This window comes from Martes martes (genome assembly GCF_963455335.1).
Source record: "Martes martes genome assembly, chromosome: Y".
Classification (NCBI taxonomy): Eukaryota; Metazoa; Chordata; class Mammalia; order Carnivora; family Mustelidae; genus Martes; species Martes martes.
Genome location: NC_137907.1, coordinates 18,864,699 through 18,884,499, shown reverse-complemented (window position 1 = coordinate 18,884,499; position 19,801 = coordinate 18,864,699). Strand labels below are relative to the sequence as shown.

The 19,801-nt window shown below is 61.2% G+C and overlaps 1 protein-coding gene across 1 annotated transcript; it reads right to left on the bottom strand.

The window, feature by feature from the left end:
• Window positions 1-1,924: 1,924 nt before the first annotated feature.
• Window positions 1,925-3,851, bottom strand: LOC308337815 (testis-specific Y-encoded protein 10-like). Its single transcript, XM_080796013.1, has 5 exons — window positions 3,481-3,851; window positions 3,230-3,341; window positions 2,985-3,130; window positions 2,806-2,890; window positions 1,925-2,104 (listed from the first exon to the last, which is right to left on the bottom strand). Exons 1-5 carry the CDS (start codon window positions 3,538-3,540, stop codon window positions 2,082-2,084), a joined length of 426 nt encoding a protein of 141 aa, XP_080652139.1. The 5' UTR covers window positions 3,541-3,851; the 3' UTR covers window positions 1,925-2,081.
• Between the last annotated feature and the right edge of the window lie 15,950 nt (window positions 3,852-19,801).

Sequence of the window (19,801 nt, the reverse complement as noted above, 5' to 3'; positions counted from 1 at the left end):
GGGGGAGGGGGAGGAGGGGGAGACTGGGAGGAGAGGGAGAGAAGCCCAGAAGGAGAAGAAGAGCTGGGGGAGAGAGGGGGAATGGGAGGGAGGGAGAGAAGGGAAGAGAGGGACAGGGGCAGGAGGGAGAGCCGTGCGCAGGGATGGGGAGGGAGAGACAGGCAGGGCGTGGCGAGGAAGAGCGGAGGCGGGGAGGCAAGGACTGGTCTGCCCCCAGCTGAATTCATACTTTGCGAGGCATGTAGACCCAAAGGACACATCGCCTGTGAGGAAGGGGCCACCCACGCGTGGGGAAGCAACAGTTCGGCTGAGCAGAGCTGAATCCAGTGGTGTCAACCAGGGCAGCTGTCATGTTTCCCGAAAACATGAGACAGCAAATGGGGAAGTCACGGAGGAATAGAGGGTGGAAACAGCCAGGGAGTACACAGACACCAAGTACTGTGATTGTGGACTGCCCTGTGTCAGTAACGGGGCTGGTCAGTAACGGGGCTTCACAGCACTGGAGTAAGATGTGGACGACAGCAGAACGGGCAGGTGTTGAAAAGCTGGCCACATCTATGCTCCGTGCAAGAGACTGGCCTCTGAGTCCCAAAGTCACAAAGAATTTGAAAGTGGGAGGAGTGAGGCCAAGACCTCAGAAGATGGACGGTGCCCTACACGGTCAAAGCAGCCTGCGCGCACTTGGCCCTTAACCAGGGGAGCGTGCTCCGTGGGGTGTTGGTGAGGACTAGGGGTGCCCTTTGGTGGCATTTCCCTTTTGGGGTCTAACCGGATAGAGGGCATTGGGCACCTGCCTTCAGACCACGGAGAAGGAGGCAGATCAGCCTCGGGGTCAGCACGGGACAGACAGCACACGGGCGGGTGTCCTGGGTCTCGCATTCAGCAATACTCTGCCCTCTCCTCTGCTGACCATCTGGGGGACCCCAAGCCAACGTCCTAGGGAAGCCGGGAAGTGGGGATCATGGGGCTGCGTGGGGTTGTCAGTATGTGAGCGTGTCTCTGGACATGTGAGTGGGTGAAGGTTGTGTGCCTGGGAGGGTGAGTGAGTGTGTGCGTGTCAGGACATGAGGGTGACTGAATCACTGTGTGTTGGCTGGGGGTGTTGGCTCTGCTCCTGAGTATGTGTCAGTGTATGTGAGTGGCTAAATATTCTGTGGCTTAGGGCGGTTGGAACCCGATGGTGTTCGTGTGTCTGTGTGCGCGCGCGCGTGCGTGTGTGTGTGTGCGGGCCCGCACTCGCGCGCGCGCGCCTTTCCCTGCAATTTATGCTTCCGCCCAGCTACCTGGGCCAGAACGACAGGGTGATCTTTCCTACCTTCCCTCCTCCCACTTTCCCCTCTCCAACAGTCCCTCCACAGGGCCTGGCCCCCACTCGCTCCCGCTGTATCTGGGGCTGAGAGGATGACTGTGTCAGCAAGGGCCTGGGCCCCTTGTTTAGAAGAAAGGAGAGCCCTGGCACTGGGGTTCAACGGAGTAATGAAACTACAGTCCCACCCGTGCTGTGTCTGAGGTCATCCACCAGGGAGCATCTCTGGGAGACGGTCATCGCCATCCACCAAAAGTTGACACTGGACACGTTTGGCCCTGGCTCGCCCTTCCCTTTCTTTGACCTCTGTTATTTCCCCAGGGAAGGCATGGGCCCTGTTAGCTGGCCTTTCGCTCATCTCCTCTCCCTGCCCACCTCCACCATCCCTAGGGGAAGGACCTCTGCCACGCTGGGATGCAGTCCCAGAGCTCGTGTGACCTGGACCTCTGGGCCAGCATACGGCCCCACCCCTTCCACGGAATAAGGATGCCGGGGCAGAGTAGTAAGCATCGACGGGAATCCCATGAGCTCAGGCTCCCCACCTGCCCCTTTCCATGAAGACGACCGTGTGTGAGCGTACACACAGTAACACACATAAACACGGTTGACGTCGTTTTTCCACATTTCAGTATTTTTACAGGGGGCCTCAATCGGCCCTGTGTTTCTCCCAGGCACCAGACTGGAGGTGTTCCCTGTGGGAGGGACCAGGCTGATCATCCGGCTCCATCTGAAGGTCCTGGACTCTTTCCGGGTCAAGGGCAAGGCTTCTGCGTATTCACCTCAACATGCTCAAGTTCCCTGGGAGAGACGGAGACACAGACACAGACGCACGGGCACACAGTCACCCGGGCACACATGAGGCGGCCGGTGAGTATCCTCTACGGGCCACACGCAGGTTTGCTTGAGGGTTTCAAGGCCCTTTCGGGGAACGGAGGCCATTCTCCCCTGCCCCTCTCCCCGGCCCTTGATGGCGATCCCCCTACATTTCCTCCACCCACATAGCAACGGTATCTGTGCACGCTCTTCAGTGGTCTCTGGCTGATTGCGGTGGGCACAGGAGATTGCCCAGGGAGATGACTGGGAGGACTCTACCGATGAACACACAAAAGTGACGGGGTGACACATGAGCCTTTACGCCAGGGAACGCAGACATCTGCGCCAAGGCTGGCAAGAGGTGCTTAGGTGGGCTCAAAGCTGAGGCGGTGGCGAGGAGACCTGAGGGCAGGAGTTCACGGCCAGGGAGTGGCACTTCCCGCAAGGCAGCTGCTGAGCCGACTGCTTCTCCGGCTCTGCTCACTGGTGTTGCCTGACCCGCCTGCCTCAAGCTTCCCAGGCAGAACCAGTTTGACACCGCCCTCCCCGACTCACGGTGATGCCCTTTGGACACGGGGTCACCGCCTCTTGAGTGTTCCTCTAAGCCTCCGTTTCTGCATTTGCGGAGCCCAGCTCCCACGGAGCCGCACGGAGCATTTTCAGCACCCATGCCCTGGGCGTCTCACCTGCCCTCCTCTCAGTTCCCTCTGCTGGGGCCTTCTTCCTCACGTAGTACTGCAGGGGATCGGGCCACAGGTCGTCCATGATGATCTGGCAGGGGAAACGGGGCAGGGCTCAGATGCACATCCCAGTCCGCTGGGGAGCACAGGCAGGTTCACGTGCGCGGTTTGTCACAGGGACCCACCTCAGCTATCCTGCTAGGCCCGGCAAAGCTGTGGTCAGAGAACCAGCTGAAGAAGTTAAGGCTGCTCTTGTGGCGTCTGCGGCTACAGGCCTCCTGTTCGTAACAGTGGTGCCACTGGATGGGAGTGGAATGAGACGGCTCGTACCCTGCAGGAAGAAGGGTCCGTGCGAAGGCGCTGGATGATGCATCAGGTTCAACCCTGCCGCCTCCACCTGCTGCCGCCCATCCACGCAGAGGCCCCTTACCAGCAGCCCTGAGGACATACTCCTTCTCAACGACGTCGTTGCGGAAGTAGGAGTTCTCGCGAAAGAAGAGCAGGATCTTGCGGCCATCACGGGGAGACTCGAGTTCCTCCACCTGCCGGGCGGCAAAGTGGGGGAGAGGGTTGAGATCTCTGTCCAGCAGACCCTTCCCCTCCTGGCCTTGGGGAGGAATCGCTTCTGTTACCCCCTCTTCTCCCATCCCCCAGGCCGGGCCTCCATCTCCCGGGCCAGACCTTCAAATCCGTCATGGAGCCAAGTATGCCTTCATCTTGCTCACTGAGCATGGCTGACATCTGCGGGTGGTTCACAAACTGCTTCGGGTCAAGGACTCTCCGAGGGCTGGAGAAGAAAGAGCTACAACAACAGAGCAGGTCTGCACAGCAAGTGCGCCCTGCATCTCCCCTCCTACCACCGGGACCCACTCCACCTCACAGATTGTGTCAAGGGCCCCTGCGCCCCCGCACGGCCTGCTGCATTAGTTAGTTAGGTAATTCCCTGCTGGGCACTAACACAGAAAGCTGGAAATCCTCGGTGACCTCCCTGCCCACCCACGGCCCCCTCCCCGGCACATCGAGGGCAACCTGCGGCCCCACCAGGGACCCCCACCCGGAAGCAGGGATTCGAAACTGTCGTGATCACCGAGGCATGAGCCAGGCCACCACAACGCAGGCCCCCTGCCACAGGAGTCTCCTGCGCTAGCCCGGCCACATCGGGGTCCCTCCGTGAAGGTATCAAGGATACAGCCTTGGCCCAGAAGCCAGGGATGCCCCGGATGAGGGCGCTTCGGTGGTCCAGGTGACGCCGTCGCCTCTGCCAGAACCTGAGCTTGAGCGCAGAGTAGGCCCTGCTGGCGTCTTTGTTCATGGGCTCCAGCTCTGACTGCAGGGCCTCGAGGGCCTGGGGCGGGGACGGGGGCGGACCTGGCCGTGCCTCTGGCCGTTCTTCCCCTTCCTGCTTCTCCTGCAGCTCCTGCGCTTCTCGCTCCTTCTGGCTCTCCTCCCAGGCCTCTTCCCTCCTGTCTTCCTCCTCCTCCTCCTCCTCCTGCACCTCTGGTACCTCTGCAACCTCATCCTCAACAGCCTCCTCCTCCTCCTCCTACTCTTCCTCCTCTTCCTCCTCAGTCTCCTCGCTCTGCTCAGCCTCCCCCTCTTCCTCAGCCTCACTGCCAACCTCCCTAGCCTCGTCGTCCTCGTCCTCGTCCTCCTCCTCAGTCTCCCCGGGGTCCTCCGCCTCCTGGACCACCGCAAGCTGCCACACCAACATTACGTCATCCCCCACTAGCACAAGCTCCACCACCAGGATGGCGCCCTCTCTCTCCCAACGGCCCTCCTCGTCCTGCGCTGGCTCTGCCGCCATCCCCACGCCTAGGCCCAGCAGCACCTTCGCCTCTCTTCTGGGGGTGGGGCTATATGTCCGCGGACAGCCGCGTCCCGATGGACCCCTCCCTCGACGGAGTCGGTCAGGATTGGGGGGCAGTCCCGCGTCCCATGTGGCCCCCAGCTGGGGCAGCTGCGGAGGAACGGAGCAGGAGGGGTGAGCACGCGGCTCCCGCAGGCGGCCCGGCAGTGGAGCTCCGCGGCCCAGCGAAGGGGGGACGTCAGCCGTCTCCTCGCAGAAGCCACCGGAGTCTGGGACGCATGCGCACAAGGGCTTCCGGCCAGGAGGCCACGGGGCCGAGGTGGAGGTGGCACGCGTGGGGCCTCGGCGCGAAGGAGGCCTGATCCACGCCCAGGACAATGGCCGGACCCCAGGTGCTGCCAGCGGCAAGGCCGTGGGCGTGGCCGCCACAGGCCCCGCCCCTCACCCCTGCGGGAGCCGGCCAGGGAGGCAGCCAGTGCGCCTCCTCCAGGGTGGCCTCGGGCTCTACCTAAGGCGCCCCAGGCCCCAGGGCCCACAACCCCCTCCCCTCCATCCCGTGGCCTCCTCCAGCCCGCTCTCCACCCGGTGTTTGTAGCCTGTCAATGCGAAACCGTCCCTTGCCCTTCCCCAACACGATCGTCCAAGACTGAGGACAGCGTATGCACCACCGGGAACCCTGGCCTAGCGTGCGTGGAAACGTCAGCCCAGGCATTGCGGAATAGGGCCATTCCAGGAGACAGAGGTCGGAAGCGGTCTGCCTGTTCGGGGCACGGGGCTAGGGGGCGGGGGTTCGGCCACAGTTTGCCCCCAGGCCACGTCCTTGGCTGCTCAGGAGAAGAGGGACCGAGAGTGCTCAATCCGTCTCTCCGCCTGTCCTTTCCCCATGCTCTGCTCTCCCTCTTCCCCCGACTCGGTGTTTGTCTTCAGGGCGCTGTTTCTCTGCCCACTCTCTGGCCACAGGGTCTCTGGAAGATGAAGGCTTCAGGAAGCAAGATGCAGAAGCCTGTCCGAGCACCTCCTTTCCCATGAAATAAGAGCCCTCTTCTCCTCTGTGACTAGCCACTGGTCACGTGACCAGGGAAAGGGTCCCAAGCTGGGTGCCCCCGACACAAACACACACAGACACACACACACACACACACACACACACACTTACCCACAGACACTCAGTGTGTTTGGCATGGAGCACAGAGGGAGGCGTGCCTTTCGTGCAGCCAAGGGCATCCGGCAACGTGAATCCGGATGCCCCTCCCCTGAGACAATGTCTGGGCGAACCCTGTGGATGGGCAGTTGGGCATTCTGTCTGGCGGCCAGGTGACTACAGTGTGCACCCTTTGGAGGCCGGAGGCAAGAAGCTGGGGCTGGCTCCCAGGTGACACAGCACGTACGCACGTACCTTCACTTCCAGAGACTGAGTGTCTTCCGTTGCATTCGGGCGAAACCACAAATGCCGTGGGGAAGGCGTTCCCAGCTTGTCTGGCCTGCAGAGGAGAACACATCTTCTCTAGCCTTCCCCTGCGGGCCACCAGGTCAGACCGTGAGCAGAACTTGAGGCTGGGCCGTCACGTCCCCAGGGCCGGCCCGTCACGTCCCCAGGGCTGGCCCCCACTCGTGGAGAGAGGATACCCAACGTGTGGCTTTGGGCCAACAAGGTAGGCTTGGGGCAATTTTGGTGTGCAGCCAGTGCAAGCCGGTCTCCCCCAGCATTACAGGAACAGACGGGTTTCTTACACCACACCTCAGTCATCTCAGTCGTCAAAGGGCCACACGTGCCGCGTCCTGTACACGGAGGTGCCTGTCGTGGTTGCTCCGGCGGTTCTTCACCCTCCACGTGTCCCCGGCAGGTCCGTACCGACTCTTGAGGCCACGGCATCTTCTGTGCCCTCGCACAGGTCTTCTTCGGCTCCGTCTCCTGAACCGGCGGTGGATGCGTGGCTCTGCGCCATGGCTCCACTCCATGGGCGGCTGGACTAATGTTATCGCGGGGGTTCGAGCTGCGCAGAGTTCATGCCGGCTGCCTTCTAAGGTGCCAGCGGTGTTCAGTACAGCCGAGTGCTTACACACCCGTGTGTTCAGACCAAGGTTTCTTTGCGTGCCCACAGGTACCCGTGTGGGCAGCTGGCTGTAACACCGTGGGAAAGGGGTACACAGGCGTGGCCTTCCATGTACACACACGTGCATGTGGAAGCGCGTGCACGGACAGACCTATTCCGTTCCCGGCCGGGTCTGCGGTGGGTTTGCAGTGGACCGGATTTCATATGCACCCCCACGGCCTTGGACTGTGGTTTCCACGTGTTCGGCCATCATGTGGATGATCTCCACGTCCACTCGCAATCCAGGGAGACAGACATTCATGCAATGACAGACATCTGGCATTGCCCCTGCTAGGGAAGGAACAGGAGAGGGGCCAAAGGACAAGAGGTAAGCAGCCTGGAACGGAGACCTCACGGGAGGCTGGGTTTCAAGGGCACCTGCCTTGTTTCTTGTCCCCGTCGCCTCGACACACGTACACTGGAAAGCACACACGCATTCTGGGCGCCCCATCCCTTGCCTGCGAGACCACATCCGTGGAAGACCGTTGCCCTGGGTCCTCCAGTCCCGTAGCAAGCGTCCGTCTCCCAGCAGCTCTGGCCATTAAGCCCCTGGAGCGGGCGGTCTTCTTCAGGAGGCGCTCAGCCCTCTTGCGCCACGTACGTGTTTGCCCTGAAGCTGCCCTGAACTCCAGGCAGATGTGCACGAGCCACATCCCCTGGTTTGCACCCTAAGGCCCTGGGAGGAAACCCGATGTCCTTATGATGCGCCCAACAGCTTAAGCCATGCGACCTGCGGCAGGGGTCCAATCCTAAACACCTCTTTCCGGGGCAGGCGGGGCATCCCCCAGTCAAGGAAGCGGAGCGCCTGTGTTTATGGGAGACACCTGGGAGGCGCTTTAGCGGCACCGTCCAGCCTTTCCTCTCCCCTGTAGAGCTCGGCAGGCCCTTCCTAAAAGCCCCGAGGAGCGAGCCGCAGAGGGCTCTAGGGAAAGTGGGTGGGGCGAGCGCAGCACGTTCTGGGGTCCTCCACGTCCGGATCCCCGCGGGCAGCCCCGCTGCAACCGTCAGCATGCCTGGGACTTCCCCTCCATCTTGTCGACACGATGAATCCCACGGACTGGCCTGGGGGAGCTGTGAGGCTACTCTCCAGCTTAGGCGACAAGGAGACCAGAAGACGTGACGATGGCCCCAGCAGTCTTCCTTTGGCCCGTTGCTCTCCACCACCCTAGAATTCTCCCTGAGGGGCTGTATCGGACTTGAGATCCCCAACTTGAGATCTGACCAACCGCGGGCAGACTTGCTGACGTTCAGGCCCGAACCGTGAAGCCGGCAGGGTTCCCGAGCCCGAAGGCCAAACCCTCCTCGACCTACACCTAGCTGCCGGGGCCGCCAGGAGGGAACCCAGTTCCCCAAGGCAATGAGGTCAGGACTCCACAAACAGCATGAGATGTCGGCATAGCACCACAGGGGCCGCTGGGAGGCTCTGCCGGGATCCATTCGTGGGCACACGTTGCCAGATCCCAAGCCCAGCTGAGGTGCAGGCGGTGGGGAACGTCGAAGACGGGGTGAGTGCAGGGCGAGCGGACGGGGAGGGGCGAGCCCCGGACTGGTGAGAAGTGGTGCTGGGAAACCCCTGTTGGCTCAGGGAGCAACAAGCTGGGTGCCCCTCGCTGAGGCAGGGAACACGTGCCTGTGGGTTCAGCTCCTCTCCTTTTCGTCCTCCCCGCCTGGTACACAGGAGGTGGACAAGACCGGCCCAAACAGGAGAAGAACAGAGTCCAGGATGGCCTTTCTACTGGGAGGAGAGCTCCCCGCAGGGCTCTTTCCTCTGGAGGAACGTGCTGCTCACGGATTCTTTCTTATTCTTTGCTGCCTTTGGCTAATCAACACAGAGGCGGGTACAAGGTTTGAGCCCCTCTGTAACACACACTGAGACCCCTAGGGTTTTCCCACACCGGCACCATCCGTGCAAGCTGCCTCGATGGGTGGTGTGCTTGACACGTGCCTGCCTTGCCTTGGCCCGTGTGCGTTTTGCGGCGAGAGGGGACAGAGAACCCTGAGTAACCATGGAATGCACACAAGGTCTGTGTGTCAGGAGGGACGTGGCTGCACTCCGCCACTGGCCCCTTTCTCCATAATCAGCAGAGCGGGAAGTGCCATGGGCCCTCTCCTTTCCCGACCAGGGACTCCCAACACACTCATACACACGTGACCCTGTCCAAAGGCTTGGGCACACATCACAGACACACACACTCACACACACACACAGACTCTCGACACCCAGACGTGCATGAGGCCACACAAAATCACACTCACGTGTTCTTCGAAACACAGAGAAACACGTGATGCGTCTGTGCTCGTGCAAACACACGCACATACCCTGCACACCCACACATGATCCCTGAAACCAAGTCATCGAGAGGCACATGCATACCCCCCCACACACACAGACTCACGGCACCCAGGCGTGCATGAGGCCACACGTAACCAGACTCACATTTTCATCTAAACACAGAGTGACATACAAGACACGTGTGTTCGTGCAAACACATGCACATGCTACACGCACCCACACATTATCTCTGATACAAAGGCGTGGAGATGACACATGCGCACAGACACACACACACACACACACACACAGACACATGAAAATGCAAACACACACCCACAAGCTCCATTCACACACACGCACACACACAAACACACACACGCTCAAGGAAACCTACTGAACACACTAAACTCACACTCCTCGGTATGAAATTCAGGCTTGTAACAGCAGCCCTTGCATACAGACACATAGGGGCTTGTAAACACGAACACAGACACACACACACAATGCATACGACTCACAGAAGGTCTCCGGCAAAGGCCTACACATACAGTCCCGGCCCCAAAATACATACACACGTGTGTCGCGGAACCATCATACTCACACACGGAAATGACCACATCAAAAACCCCTGGCACAGAGGCATACACAACTGACGCCAACACATCGGAGCATGCACACTCACACACACACACAGAACACACGCAACCACACACACACTCCCCTGAGGATAGAGAAGCACGTAAGCAAAACCCATGGTCTACGTCATCCTGGAACACACAAGTAGCCCATCAAGTGTGCACACACACACACACACACACACATACACACATACTCTCCTCGAACCCACTGTACACACTGTGTACACACTCGCTCATGTTGATCTGAAGCATGCACACCATCCCTTGCCTGCAGACACATAGGTGCTTGCAAAAACACCCAGAACAGACCCAATTCACACGAGGTGTCCGGCACAGGCATACGCATGTGGCACCACCATAAAAACCATTACACGGGTGTGCCCAAGAACACTAACACACACACCCCAACACATCCACAAACTCCAGCACGCAGGCATACGCTACTCACGACGTTACATCTGAGCACGACACACTCACACATAGCCCTGAGGGTACAGAAGCATGTAAGTAAAACACATGGTCTGTGTCATACAGGAACACACACGTAGCCACTCAAACAGGCACACAAACACACACACACAGGTTCATGCTTCTGCAATCACACAGAGCACACCACACACAGTACACCAACACACACGTGCGCTTGCAAGCACACGTACACACAGACAACCCATACAAGGTCTCCGGCACAGGCGTACGCAGTTGACCTGCTCAAAAAGGAAGTATGCCCGTGATCCCCCGCAATCCAGAAACATCCACAGAATCTGACACGCAGGCATTCTCAAGGGTCCAAAACACACACTCATACGCGCACGCCCTGAGGATTCAGACACATGTGAGAAAACCACACATCCTCCCTGATATAGAAATGCACAGTCAACCGCTACACTCACACGCACGTACGTGCACACGCGCTTAAGCCCACGCAAACCCACATGCACTCCCTGCACAACCTATCTCATGTCACAGAGACATGCACCCTCAGCCCTACAACTGGAAACACAAGTTCACATGGAAACATGTACCCACAACACACACCAAACTCTCCAGCACAACTGTGTACAAAGAAGGCCCCAGAGAAACACACATACACACACACACACACACACACACACACGCAGACGTTGCTTAGTGAAGAGGAGACACACAATGAAAACACATGGTCTACGGCATAAGGGCATTTCCAATTGTCCCCATACACACAAACACACACACTGATTACAGAAGAGGAGACACACAGTGAATACACCTGCTCGATGGCACAGAGGCATTCCCACTTATCCCCTCACACAGAGACATGCCTACACGCGCGCGCACACACACACGCACAGAAAAACACACACACACAGAGTCTCCAGCACCGAGGCTTGCAAGGGTGGCGACACCTACACGCACAGGTACACACCCAAAACCACAATAACCCCTGGGCCTGCAAGTCCCCAAACACACCACAGGAATCTGTGGGCACACAAGGGTATGCACACAAAACACTCCCAGGCAAGGACTACGGCACACAGCCTTGTATGCGTAGCCCTGCAGGGTCACACACCCAGCGGTGCCTGGAAATGCATACGCACCGAATACACACCACTCACCTCACCCAGGCATACAGAATTCTGCGTGCACGCATACACACATGCCTCTGTGCGTAGAAGCACACACCTATGCAAAAAAATGCACGGAACCAGCTCGCAGGCATGACACTCGGCCACGCAAAACCACAGTCCTGCTCACGGGAACACACAACCAAGAAACAGACACCTACACACTCGGCGTCCAGCACACACACGTTCACACTCGCCACACACTCTCGCGTGCGTGCACCTGAAGCCTCCACCCACACATGAGGCAAGCACACGTGGCCACACTCAGAGACACACGTGTGCACACGCCGGCATGCACCTGCAGCACACGTGAACACGCCCACACGGCGCCGGTGTGCATGCAGTCACTCGAGGCCTCGCAACACACTCACCCATGGGTGTGCACACACACAGACGCAAAACATAAACACACCCTGTCTCCGGGATGCAGGCATACACCCTGGTCACCCACGCGCACACACATACGAGACACACAAGCTAAGCGCCCACGCACCCATGACGGCCTGCACACAGGGGAGCAAAAGAGGACATGCAAGTCCACACACACACGTGCAGAATCCTACACACATGGTCCTCAGCTCAGAGGAATGCTCAGGTGGCCAGAGGTGCTTGAAAATGCGCACACACACACACACACACACACACACGGATGCGGACCTGACCACAGCTGCTCCCTCACACACAGCACACTCACGATGTCACACAGCCTGTGGACCACACTGGCGTACCCTCACATATCCGTGGAACTGTCCCCTGCGGTGGGTGGTGTTACCTGCAGGAGGGTCTGGGGTCCACAGGGACGGTGAGGGACCGCCTCCCCCTTGGTCCTGCCGGGACCCTTGGGTTTGTGCTGGACCTGACCAGAAGCATGCATGGCCTCGCATCTCAGCAACGCAGGGCACACTTCCAGGAGCAGGGGAACTTGGAAAAGCTCTCCAAGCGATGTGAATATGGTGGTGCGAGGAGCCAAGGGGGCACCAGGGCCCCGCTCGGGAGCACCTTGGACCCTCCTGGGCCCCCTGCTCTAAAGAACAAGACTTCACCGGGAGAGCTGCACCTTTTTCCCCTCCTCGGCCAGATCCTGCCTAGGAAGGGTGGGGTTCTCTCCCCAGGCCCAGCCCTGCTGCGCCCGGCCCCCAAGCTCTCCATCACGCCCACCCATGGAATCCAACAGGATGGGGGCTGGAGGATCCCAGCAGGCTGATTTCCTCCTTGCCATTTCCCGTGCCCCCGACAGAAGCCGACACATGGACCCAAAGGGCTCTGTAACTTGTTTATGGCCCTTCCCCCTGTCCCTGCAGCATTGGGCAGGATACTCTCTAGCGCCGCCCCTGCTGATCCTTGTCCCTGTTTCTGTCCCGTGCAGGCAGAGCACCACGGAGACGAGCCCATCCATGTCTCTCAACGGTGGAGGCCTCATCAAATTCGTCTCGGTGGTCAAACTCGGGTGCTCTCTGATGTCCACTTCCACACAGCGGCCATGCCCCGACACATACACACACGCATCACACACACACAGAGACAAACAGGAAAACACACACAAAAATCTTAGCTATTTGTGAAAACACATGCTGCCGGGATCGCCACGTGATGTTGCGAGCCCGCCTCGTCCCCGTGGGATCCCTGTTCCTCCCCAGCGAGGGCGCCACGACCCTCCTGTGGACGGCCTAGGGCCATTTCCCAGGATGTCCGTATGGCTGCGGGAGGCCAGGCGGTGCTCAAGAACGTGGAGGGCAGCCCGGGAGTCGTGGCCCACGACGGGGACGGGACAAGGAGCCCGACTCCCCAAGATAGGCCGGCCATCCCCAACTGAAGGCGTTGGCAGGAGGACCGAGAGAGGGGCCGACAGCCACGGGAGACAGTTCAGGAAAAGGCGGTGGCGAAGCCTTGCTTCGCCCGATTGAGCAGGGATTTGCCGGCACACAGCATGGGGGGCAGGCACCTGCCGGACTAGACACCTCCTCCGCCCTGTGGGTGTGCTCTGAGTGGCCCCAGGCTCACTTCCCACCCTGCCAGCTGCTGCGTGGGCCCAGGCTCCTCTGAGCCTCAGTTTCCCCGCCATGAAACTGACTGTCCCCGGGCACCCTCCCCACACAGTTCAGGACCCAGCCCTCGGGGCTCCTTACCGACAGGTCTTCCTCTCAGCTCACTCCCATGGGCCGCCTTCCGGCCTAGGGTAGTACTGCAAGGGATTGGGCCACAGCTCTTCGATGATGATCTGGGAGGGGAAAAAAGGCCAGGTGAGCGTGGGGCCCCCGGCCCCGGTCCCCAGCAGCCGGGGCCCCAGCATCACCGTTGCGGACGAAGGCCGCAGGGGCCTCACCTCGGCCATCCTGTTGGGCCCCGGGCAGCTGGGGTCACACAACCAGTTGAAGAAGTTCAGGCTGCTGCTGTCTCGCCTGCGGCTGGCACCTCCACGTTCCTCATCCCAGAACCACTGGACTGGGGTGCAACGAGTCGCCCTATATCCTGCAGGACGAGGAAACTTAAGGGAGGCCGTCCATGGCCAGGGCCCCACGCCCGCTCTCGCTCCCAACCTACAACCTCTCCCCCTCCGGTGCCAAATCCCTCCCCCGCCCCCAGGACCCCATACACCTCCCTTCCCGTTCCCGGGGCCCACGTGCCCGGCGGCCCTCCGCCAGCTCCCCTGAAGCTCAGGCCCACTCTTACCGGCGATGCTAAGGTGATACTCCTTAACGATCACGTCGTTCTGGAAGTAGGGGTTGCTCCCAAAGGAAAACATCAGCCTGCAGCGGTACTTGGGATGAACCAGCTCCTCCACCTGGCCCAGCAAAGCGAGAGGACGGGGAGGGGGAAGGGGACTGAGCGCGGCTCTGAGCAACCCTGCCGCAGCCCCTCCAGCTGCAACCCCACTCCCAAGGCACCACCGCCGGCCTCCGTCTCCAGGGCTAACCTCTAAATTGGTCATGTAGCTGAGCAGGTCTGCGTCCTGGTCACCTGTCACGGCTGATATCTGCGGGTGATTCAGGATCTGCCTTGGGTCAAGGAGCCTCGACGGCAAGTGCTCCGGAAAGAGAACCGGGAACCACCCGGGAACCCCCGGCCCTTCCCGACCGAGAGCCAGGGACCGAATGGGGCCTGTGCACAAACAGAAGGCACCGCCACACTCCCAGCCTCCTCAGCGCTTGCCCTTTCGTCACCCATGCTCTGCCCTGGGGTGGCGCTGGGCTGGAGGATCAACAGGGCGAGGCCAAGAGCCTGCCTGCTTTGCCTTCCCAAGTCCGTCTGGCCTGTGCCCGGGGCCGGCTGGGCCAGGAGGCGGTCAGTCACCACGCTGGATGTCTGGATGGGCTCGGTCCCCCGCTCACGGCCGTGTTTGCTTGTGTGCTCCCCTGAAGCCCTGGGCTCTTGAGGGACCTTCTGTGCCCACAAGGGGGCTGCTCCGCTCACTTGCAGCATGGCTGCACAGCCAGGGTGCCAAGCAAGAGCCTGGCAGAGTCAGCAAGAGAGGGAGGAAAGGGGTAGTGTGGGAGGACGGGGCGCGAAGGAGGAGAGAGAGAGAGACAGAGACACCCAAACCCCGAGGAAGAGACTTGCAGAGGGACGGCAGGCGGGGAGAGAGCGAGCCAGGGTGGGGGACGTGGAGACGGAGAGGCAGGGAGGCAGGAAACGTGTCTGTGAGCACCTGGGCCAGGGGCCTCGGCCCGCCTCAGTAGGACCTGCGGAGACAGAGTTTGTAGCACCCCTGCACCGTGTCCAGGGCCCCGGGGGCCGCTGAAGTCGGCCAGCCCGCTGACTGACCCTCAATGAGTGCAAGCGCACAGAACTCTAGGTCTGCCGTGACCTCGCCAAAAAGACAGGTTGGGAAGGACCGGGAAGGAGGCGCGCAGCCTCTCCATCTGCCCCACGCACCCCCCAAATCCTTTCCTTGCAGCATCTGCTCTGAGCCAAGTGGGACCGGGCTTCACTAGGAGTCCAGAGTGTTGACCCGGGTTCCGCGACCGCAGAGGCCTGTTGGGGTGCTGCAGCCCCAAAGCACTGGCCCGGACCTTCTGCTCAGGCAGCAATGCACAGGTCCCAGCCCCTGCCTTTCCCCCCAACGCCCACTCCCTCCCCGCACCCACCTCCTCCGGGACCACCCTCTGCTGGCCCCTGCCCCTCTGCTGTGCAGGAGAAGGCTGGGGCCACTGCTCCCGCCTTGGGCCCACTGCTGCCTGGGCGGCCTACTGCCGCGAGGTGCCCAGCGCTAGAGGCCTGGGGCCCACGGCTGGGGGAGCGAGGCCCATCCCCGCAGCTCTCCTGCCCCTGGCTGAGGCTCTGCACCCTGCTGCCCTGCTCCCACTCTCCTCCACAGGTGCCCAAACCCAGCCAGCAGGCTGAAGGATACGGCGTGTGCCCAGAAGCCAGGGATGCCCTGGATGATGGCCCTTCTTCGAGCCAGGTGACCACTGCGCTTCCGATTCATCCTGCGCTTCAGCCGCAAGTAGGCCCTGGAGGCTTGGGCGTCCACAGAGCGGAGCGCTTCCTGAACCACCTCCAGCGCGGCAAGTGCGGCCCCGGCTGGGTCGGGCCGGGGCACAGGCTCTGCCTGCCACAGCTCCTTCGGCCTCTCGACCTGCTGTGCTTGCGCCGCCTCCTCGTCTTCCGCCGCCAGCACCTCCTCGTCTTCCGCCGCCAGCACCTCCTCGACTTCCGCCGCCAGCACCTCCACGACTTCCACCGTCAGCACCTCCTCGTCTTCCGCCGCCAGCACCTCCTCGACTTCCACCGCCACCACCTCCACCACCGCCGCGATATCCTCCACCACCAGCACCAACTCCGGCCCCGCGCCGGCCTCCTCTGTGCCCCCCTGGGCCTCAGCTTCCCGCACAGCCTCTGCCACCACCCCCGCAGCCTCGAGGGCCAGAAGCGCCCCCGCGTGCCCGCAGGAGCCGGTCTCCCTGAGGGCCCCCGCCTCCTCACCGCCCCCGTCTGCGACCAAGGTGCTCCAGGATTCTGGGGCAGCCCCGCCTTCCCCGGACCTCGACTCACTCTCCATGTGGCCCTGGCCCTGAGCGCCGGCCGCTGGGGACTGAAGGCGACGGAGGCGGCACCGGCAGCTTCAGCTGCAGCGCCCAGGAACGCCGCTGGGCGGCAGCGCCTAGCAGAGTGCGCGGGCCTGGGGCACGCATGCGTACAGGCCCCCGGGGCGGGCGGTGACGGGGCAGACACGGGCGGCGCAGGGGTGTGGGGCGGGGGGAGGCACGCATGCGGCCTGGGCCGGATGGAGCCCCCGAGCCCCGCGCAGGACGCGGCGTGCTCCCGGGTCTAACCCGTGCCAGGGCAGTGGGCGTGGCCACCACCCGCCCTGTGTCTTGGCCGCACCAGAGCCCGCCCGGGAGCCCGCCCGAGCCCCTCCACCGCGGTGGCCTCCGCGCCTCTCAACCCCAAACGTTCTCTTCAGAGACCCCTGTCAGGCCTTTCCCGCAAGTGCCGTGGTATCCCAGCCCCACTCGTCCCTTTCTCGTCCGTCCGTCTGGGGCCCCTCGGCTGGCGCCAGGAATTGAAATCCGGCGGCTGAATGCCGAGTGTGCCCGCCGCGCGAAAGCCTCCCGCGCTCCTTCTTAGGGGACCTGGGGGAGAGCCCGGGGGGCATCAGCTGCTGCCCCACCTGCGCCCCGTCACTGCCACGTGGCTTTCGCCCTGGGCCTGCCCGGTGGTGCACGGCGCCTTGAGCCCGCCGCCAAGGTGCTGCGTGCAGGGGCCATCCGCCTCCCCAGCCCCCCACCCCCCATCCCCCGCCCCAGCTTTCCGGAAGAGAAGGGAACTGCACGCCATGTACTTTCCCTGAAGTTACTCTGCAAAGAGCCGAGGTCCCTGGCCACCGGGGTGCCTACAGAGCTGCTAAGCCGGCCCCGGTGAGGTCCGTGATTGCGACTGGGCAGCATGCGACTGGGCCAGGCTTTCAGTCCAAAGAGAAACTCTGCAAATTCCTCTGCCCAAGCCAGTGGTAAAACTTGCTCCCAAGGTGCTTTCCTCTGAGCGGCCCCTTTCGCTTTGTTTCTGTGTCTCTTTTCCTCGTTGCGTTCTCCTTCTCCACCTGACTTGCATGCAAGGGCTCTTGTGTCTTTCTTCCAGCTCCGCTCCAAGTTCTCCCTTAGACTGCGTCGGTGGCTGAGTGGAGTACCGTGCGGGGAGGGGATGGCCAAGTGAGCATGCACAGCCCAAGTGCCCTTTCTCTGGTACTCCCCACGTCGGTCCTTTGAGACAAGACCACACCTCACAGAGGTCTGCTCCGGGGGGCGGGGGCGGGTGCTGTGGCGGGATAGGATGCTTGCCGCCTGAGGTGTCAGGGAAGGCCTCGTGGGTGATGGCAAGGCCACCAGCGTTGCGGTTGCATCGTGGGAGGGCCTCCATTAGAAGGAGTGGGTCGGTGTGTCCTGGGGGATTTTGACCAGAAAGACGCAGGAGGAACTCCCTTGGCGTTAAGTGCAGGGGCTGTGGTCGCAACAAGTGTCACAAACGCCCCTGCAGGGAGTAAGATGCATGGCTGTCTATGGGGCGAAGAAACAAATGTCTGAGACAGTCCGTGAGACAGCTCAGACTTTGGAATTACTGGTACAATCCAAACTGACCCAGCACTTGCAACCTTGCCCAAACCACTAGAGGAGGCTCCTCTGGTGTTACCGCAGGAACAGGAGCACAGCCTTGGAGAGGGAGAAGGCTGGGGTGGTGACAGGGGGAGGGGGAGGAGGGGGAGACTGGGAGGAGAGGGAGAGAAGCCCAGAAGGAGAAGAAGAGCTGGGGGAGAGAGGGGGAATGGGAGGGAGGGAGAGAAGGGAAGAGAGGGACAGGGGCAGGAGGGAGAGCCGTGCGCAGGGATGGGGAGGGAGAGACAGGCAGGGCGTGGCGAGGAAGAGCGGAGGCGGGGAGGCAAGGACTGGTCTGCCCCCAGCTGAATTCATACTTTGCGAGGCATGTAGACCCAAAGGACACATCGCCTGTGAGGAAGGGGCCACCCACGCGTGGGGAAGCAACAGTTCGGCTGAGCAGAGCTGAATCCAGTGGTGTCAACCAGGGCAGCTGTCATGTTTCCCGAAAACATGAGACAGCAAATGGGGAAGTCACGGAGGAATAGAGGGTGGAAACAGCCAGGGAGTACACAGACACCAAGTACTGTGATTGTGGACTGCCCTGTGTCAGTAACGGGGCTGGTCAGTAACGGGGCTTCACAGCACTGGAGTAAGATGTGGACGACAGCAGAACGGGCAGGTGTTGAAAAGCTGGCCACATCTATGCTCCGTGCAAGAGACTGGCCTCTGAGTCCCAAAGTCACAAAGAATTTGAAAGTGGGAGGAGTGAGGCCAAGACCTCAGAAGATGGACGGTGCCCTACACGGTCAAAGCAGCCTGCGCGCACTTGGCCCTTAACCAGGGGAGCGTGCTCCGTGGGGTGTTGGTGAGGACTAGGGGTGCCCTTTGGTGGCATTTCCCTTTTGGGGTCTAACCGGATAGAGGGCATTGGGCACCTGCCTTCAGACCACGGAGAAGGAGGCAGATCAGCCTCGGGGTCAGCACGGGACAGACAGCACACGGGCGGGTGTCCTGGGTCTCGCATTCAGCAATACTCTGCCCTCTCCTCTGCTGACCATCTGGGGGACCCCAAGCCAACGTCCTAGGGAAGCCGGGAAGTGGGGATCATGGGGCTGCGTGGGGTTGTCAGTATGTGAGCGTGTCTCTGGACATGTGAGTGGGTGAAGGTTGTGTGCCTGGGAGGGTGAGTGAGTGTGTGCGTGTCAGGACATGAGGGTGACTGAATCACTGTGTGTTGGCTGGGGGGTGTTGGCTCTGCTCCTGAGTATGTGTCAGTGTATGTGAGTGGCTAAATATTCTGTGGCTTAGGGCGGTTGGAACCCGATGGTGTTCGTGTGTCTGTGTGCGCGCGCGCGTGCGTGTGTGTGTGTGCGGGCCCGCACGCGCGCGCGCGCGCCTTTCCCTGCAATTTATGCTTCCGCCCAGCTACCTGGGCCAGAACGACAGGGTGATCTTTCCTACCTTCCCTCCTCCCACTTTCCCCTCTCCAACAGTCCCTCCACAGGGCCTGGCCCCCACTCGCTCCCGCTGTATCTGGGGCTGAGAGGATGACTGTGTCAGCAAGGGCCTGGGCCCCTTGTTTAGAAGAAAGGAGAGCCCTGGCACTGGGGTTCAACGGAGTAATGAAACTACAGTCCCACCCGTGCTGTGTCTGAGGTCATCCACCAGGGAGCATCTCTGGGAGACGGTCATCGCCATCCACCAAAAGTTGACACTGGACACGTTTGGCCCTGGCTCGCCCTTCCCTTTCTTTGACCTCTGTTATTTCCCCAGGGAAGGCATGGGCCCTGTTAGCTGGCCTTTCGCTCATCTCCTCTCCCTGCCCACCTCCACCATCCCTAGGGGAAGGACCTCTGCCACGCTGGGATGCAGTCCCAGAGCTCGTGTGACCTGGACCTCTGGGCCAGCATACGGCCCCACCCCTTCCACGGAATAAGGATGCCGGGGCAGAGTAGTAAGCATCGACGGGAATCCCATGAGCTCAGGCTCCCCACCTGCCCCTTTCCATGAAGACGACCGTGTGTGAGCGTACACACAGTAACACACATAAAC

Excerpts from the sequence above, each read along its gene's own strand:
- LOC308337815 (XM_080796013.1), bottom strand. The coding sequence starts at position 3,540 with ATGTCAGCCATGCTCAGTGAGCAAGATGAAGGCATACTTGGCTCCATG. Across the intron at positions 3,342-3,480 it reads GCTCCATGACGGATTTGAAG|GTGGAGGAACTCGAGTCTCC; the intron begins GTCTGGCCCGGG and ends GCCGCCCGGCAG. Across the intron at positions 2,891-2,984 it reads GGCCTAGCAGGATAGCTGAG|ATCATCATGGACGACCTGTG; the intron begins GTGGGTCCCTGT and ends TTCCCCTGCCAG.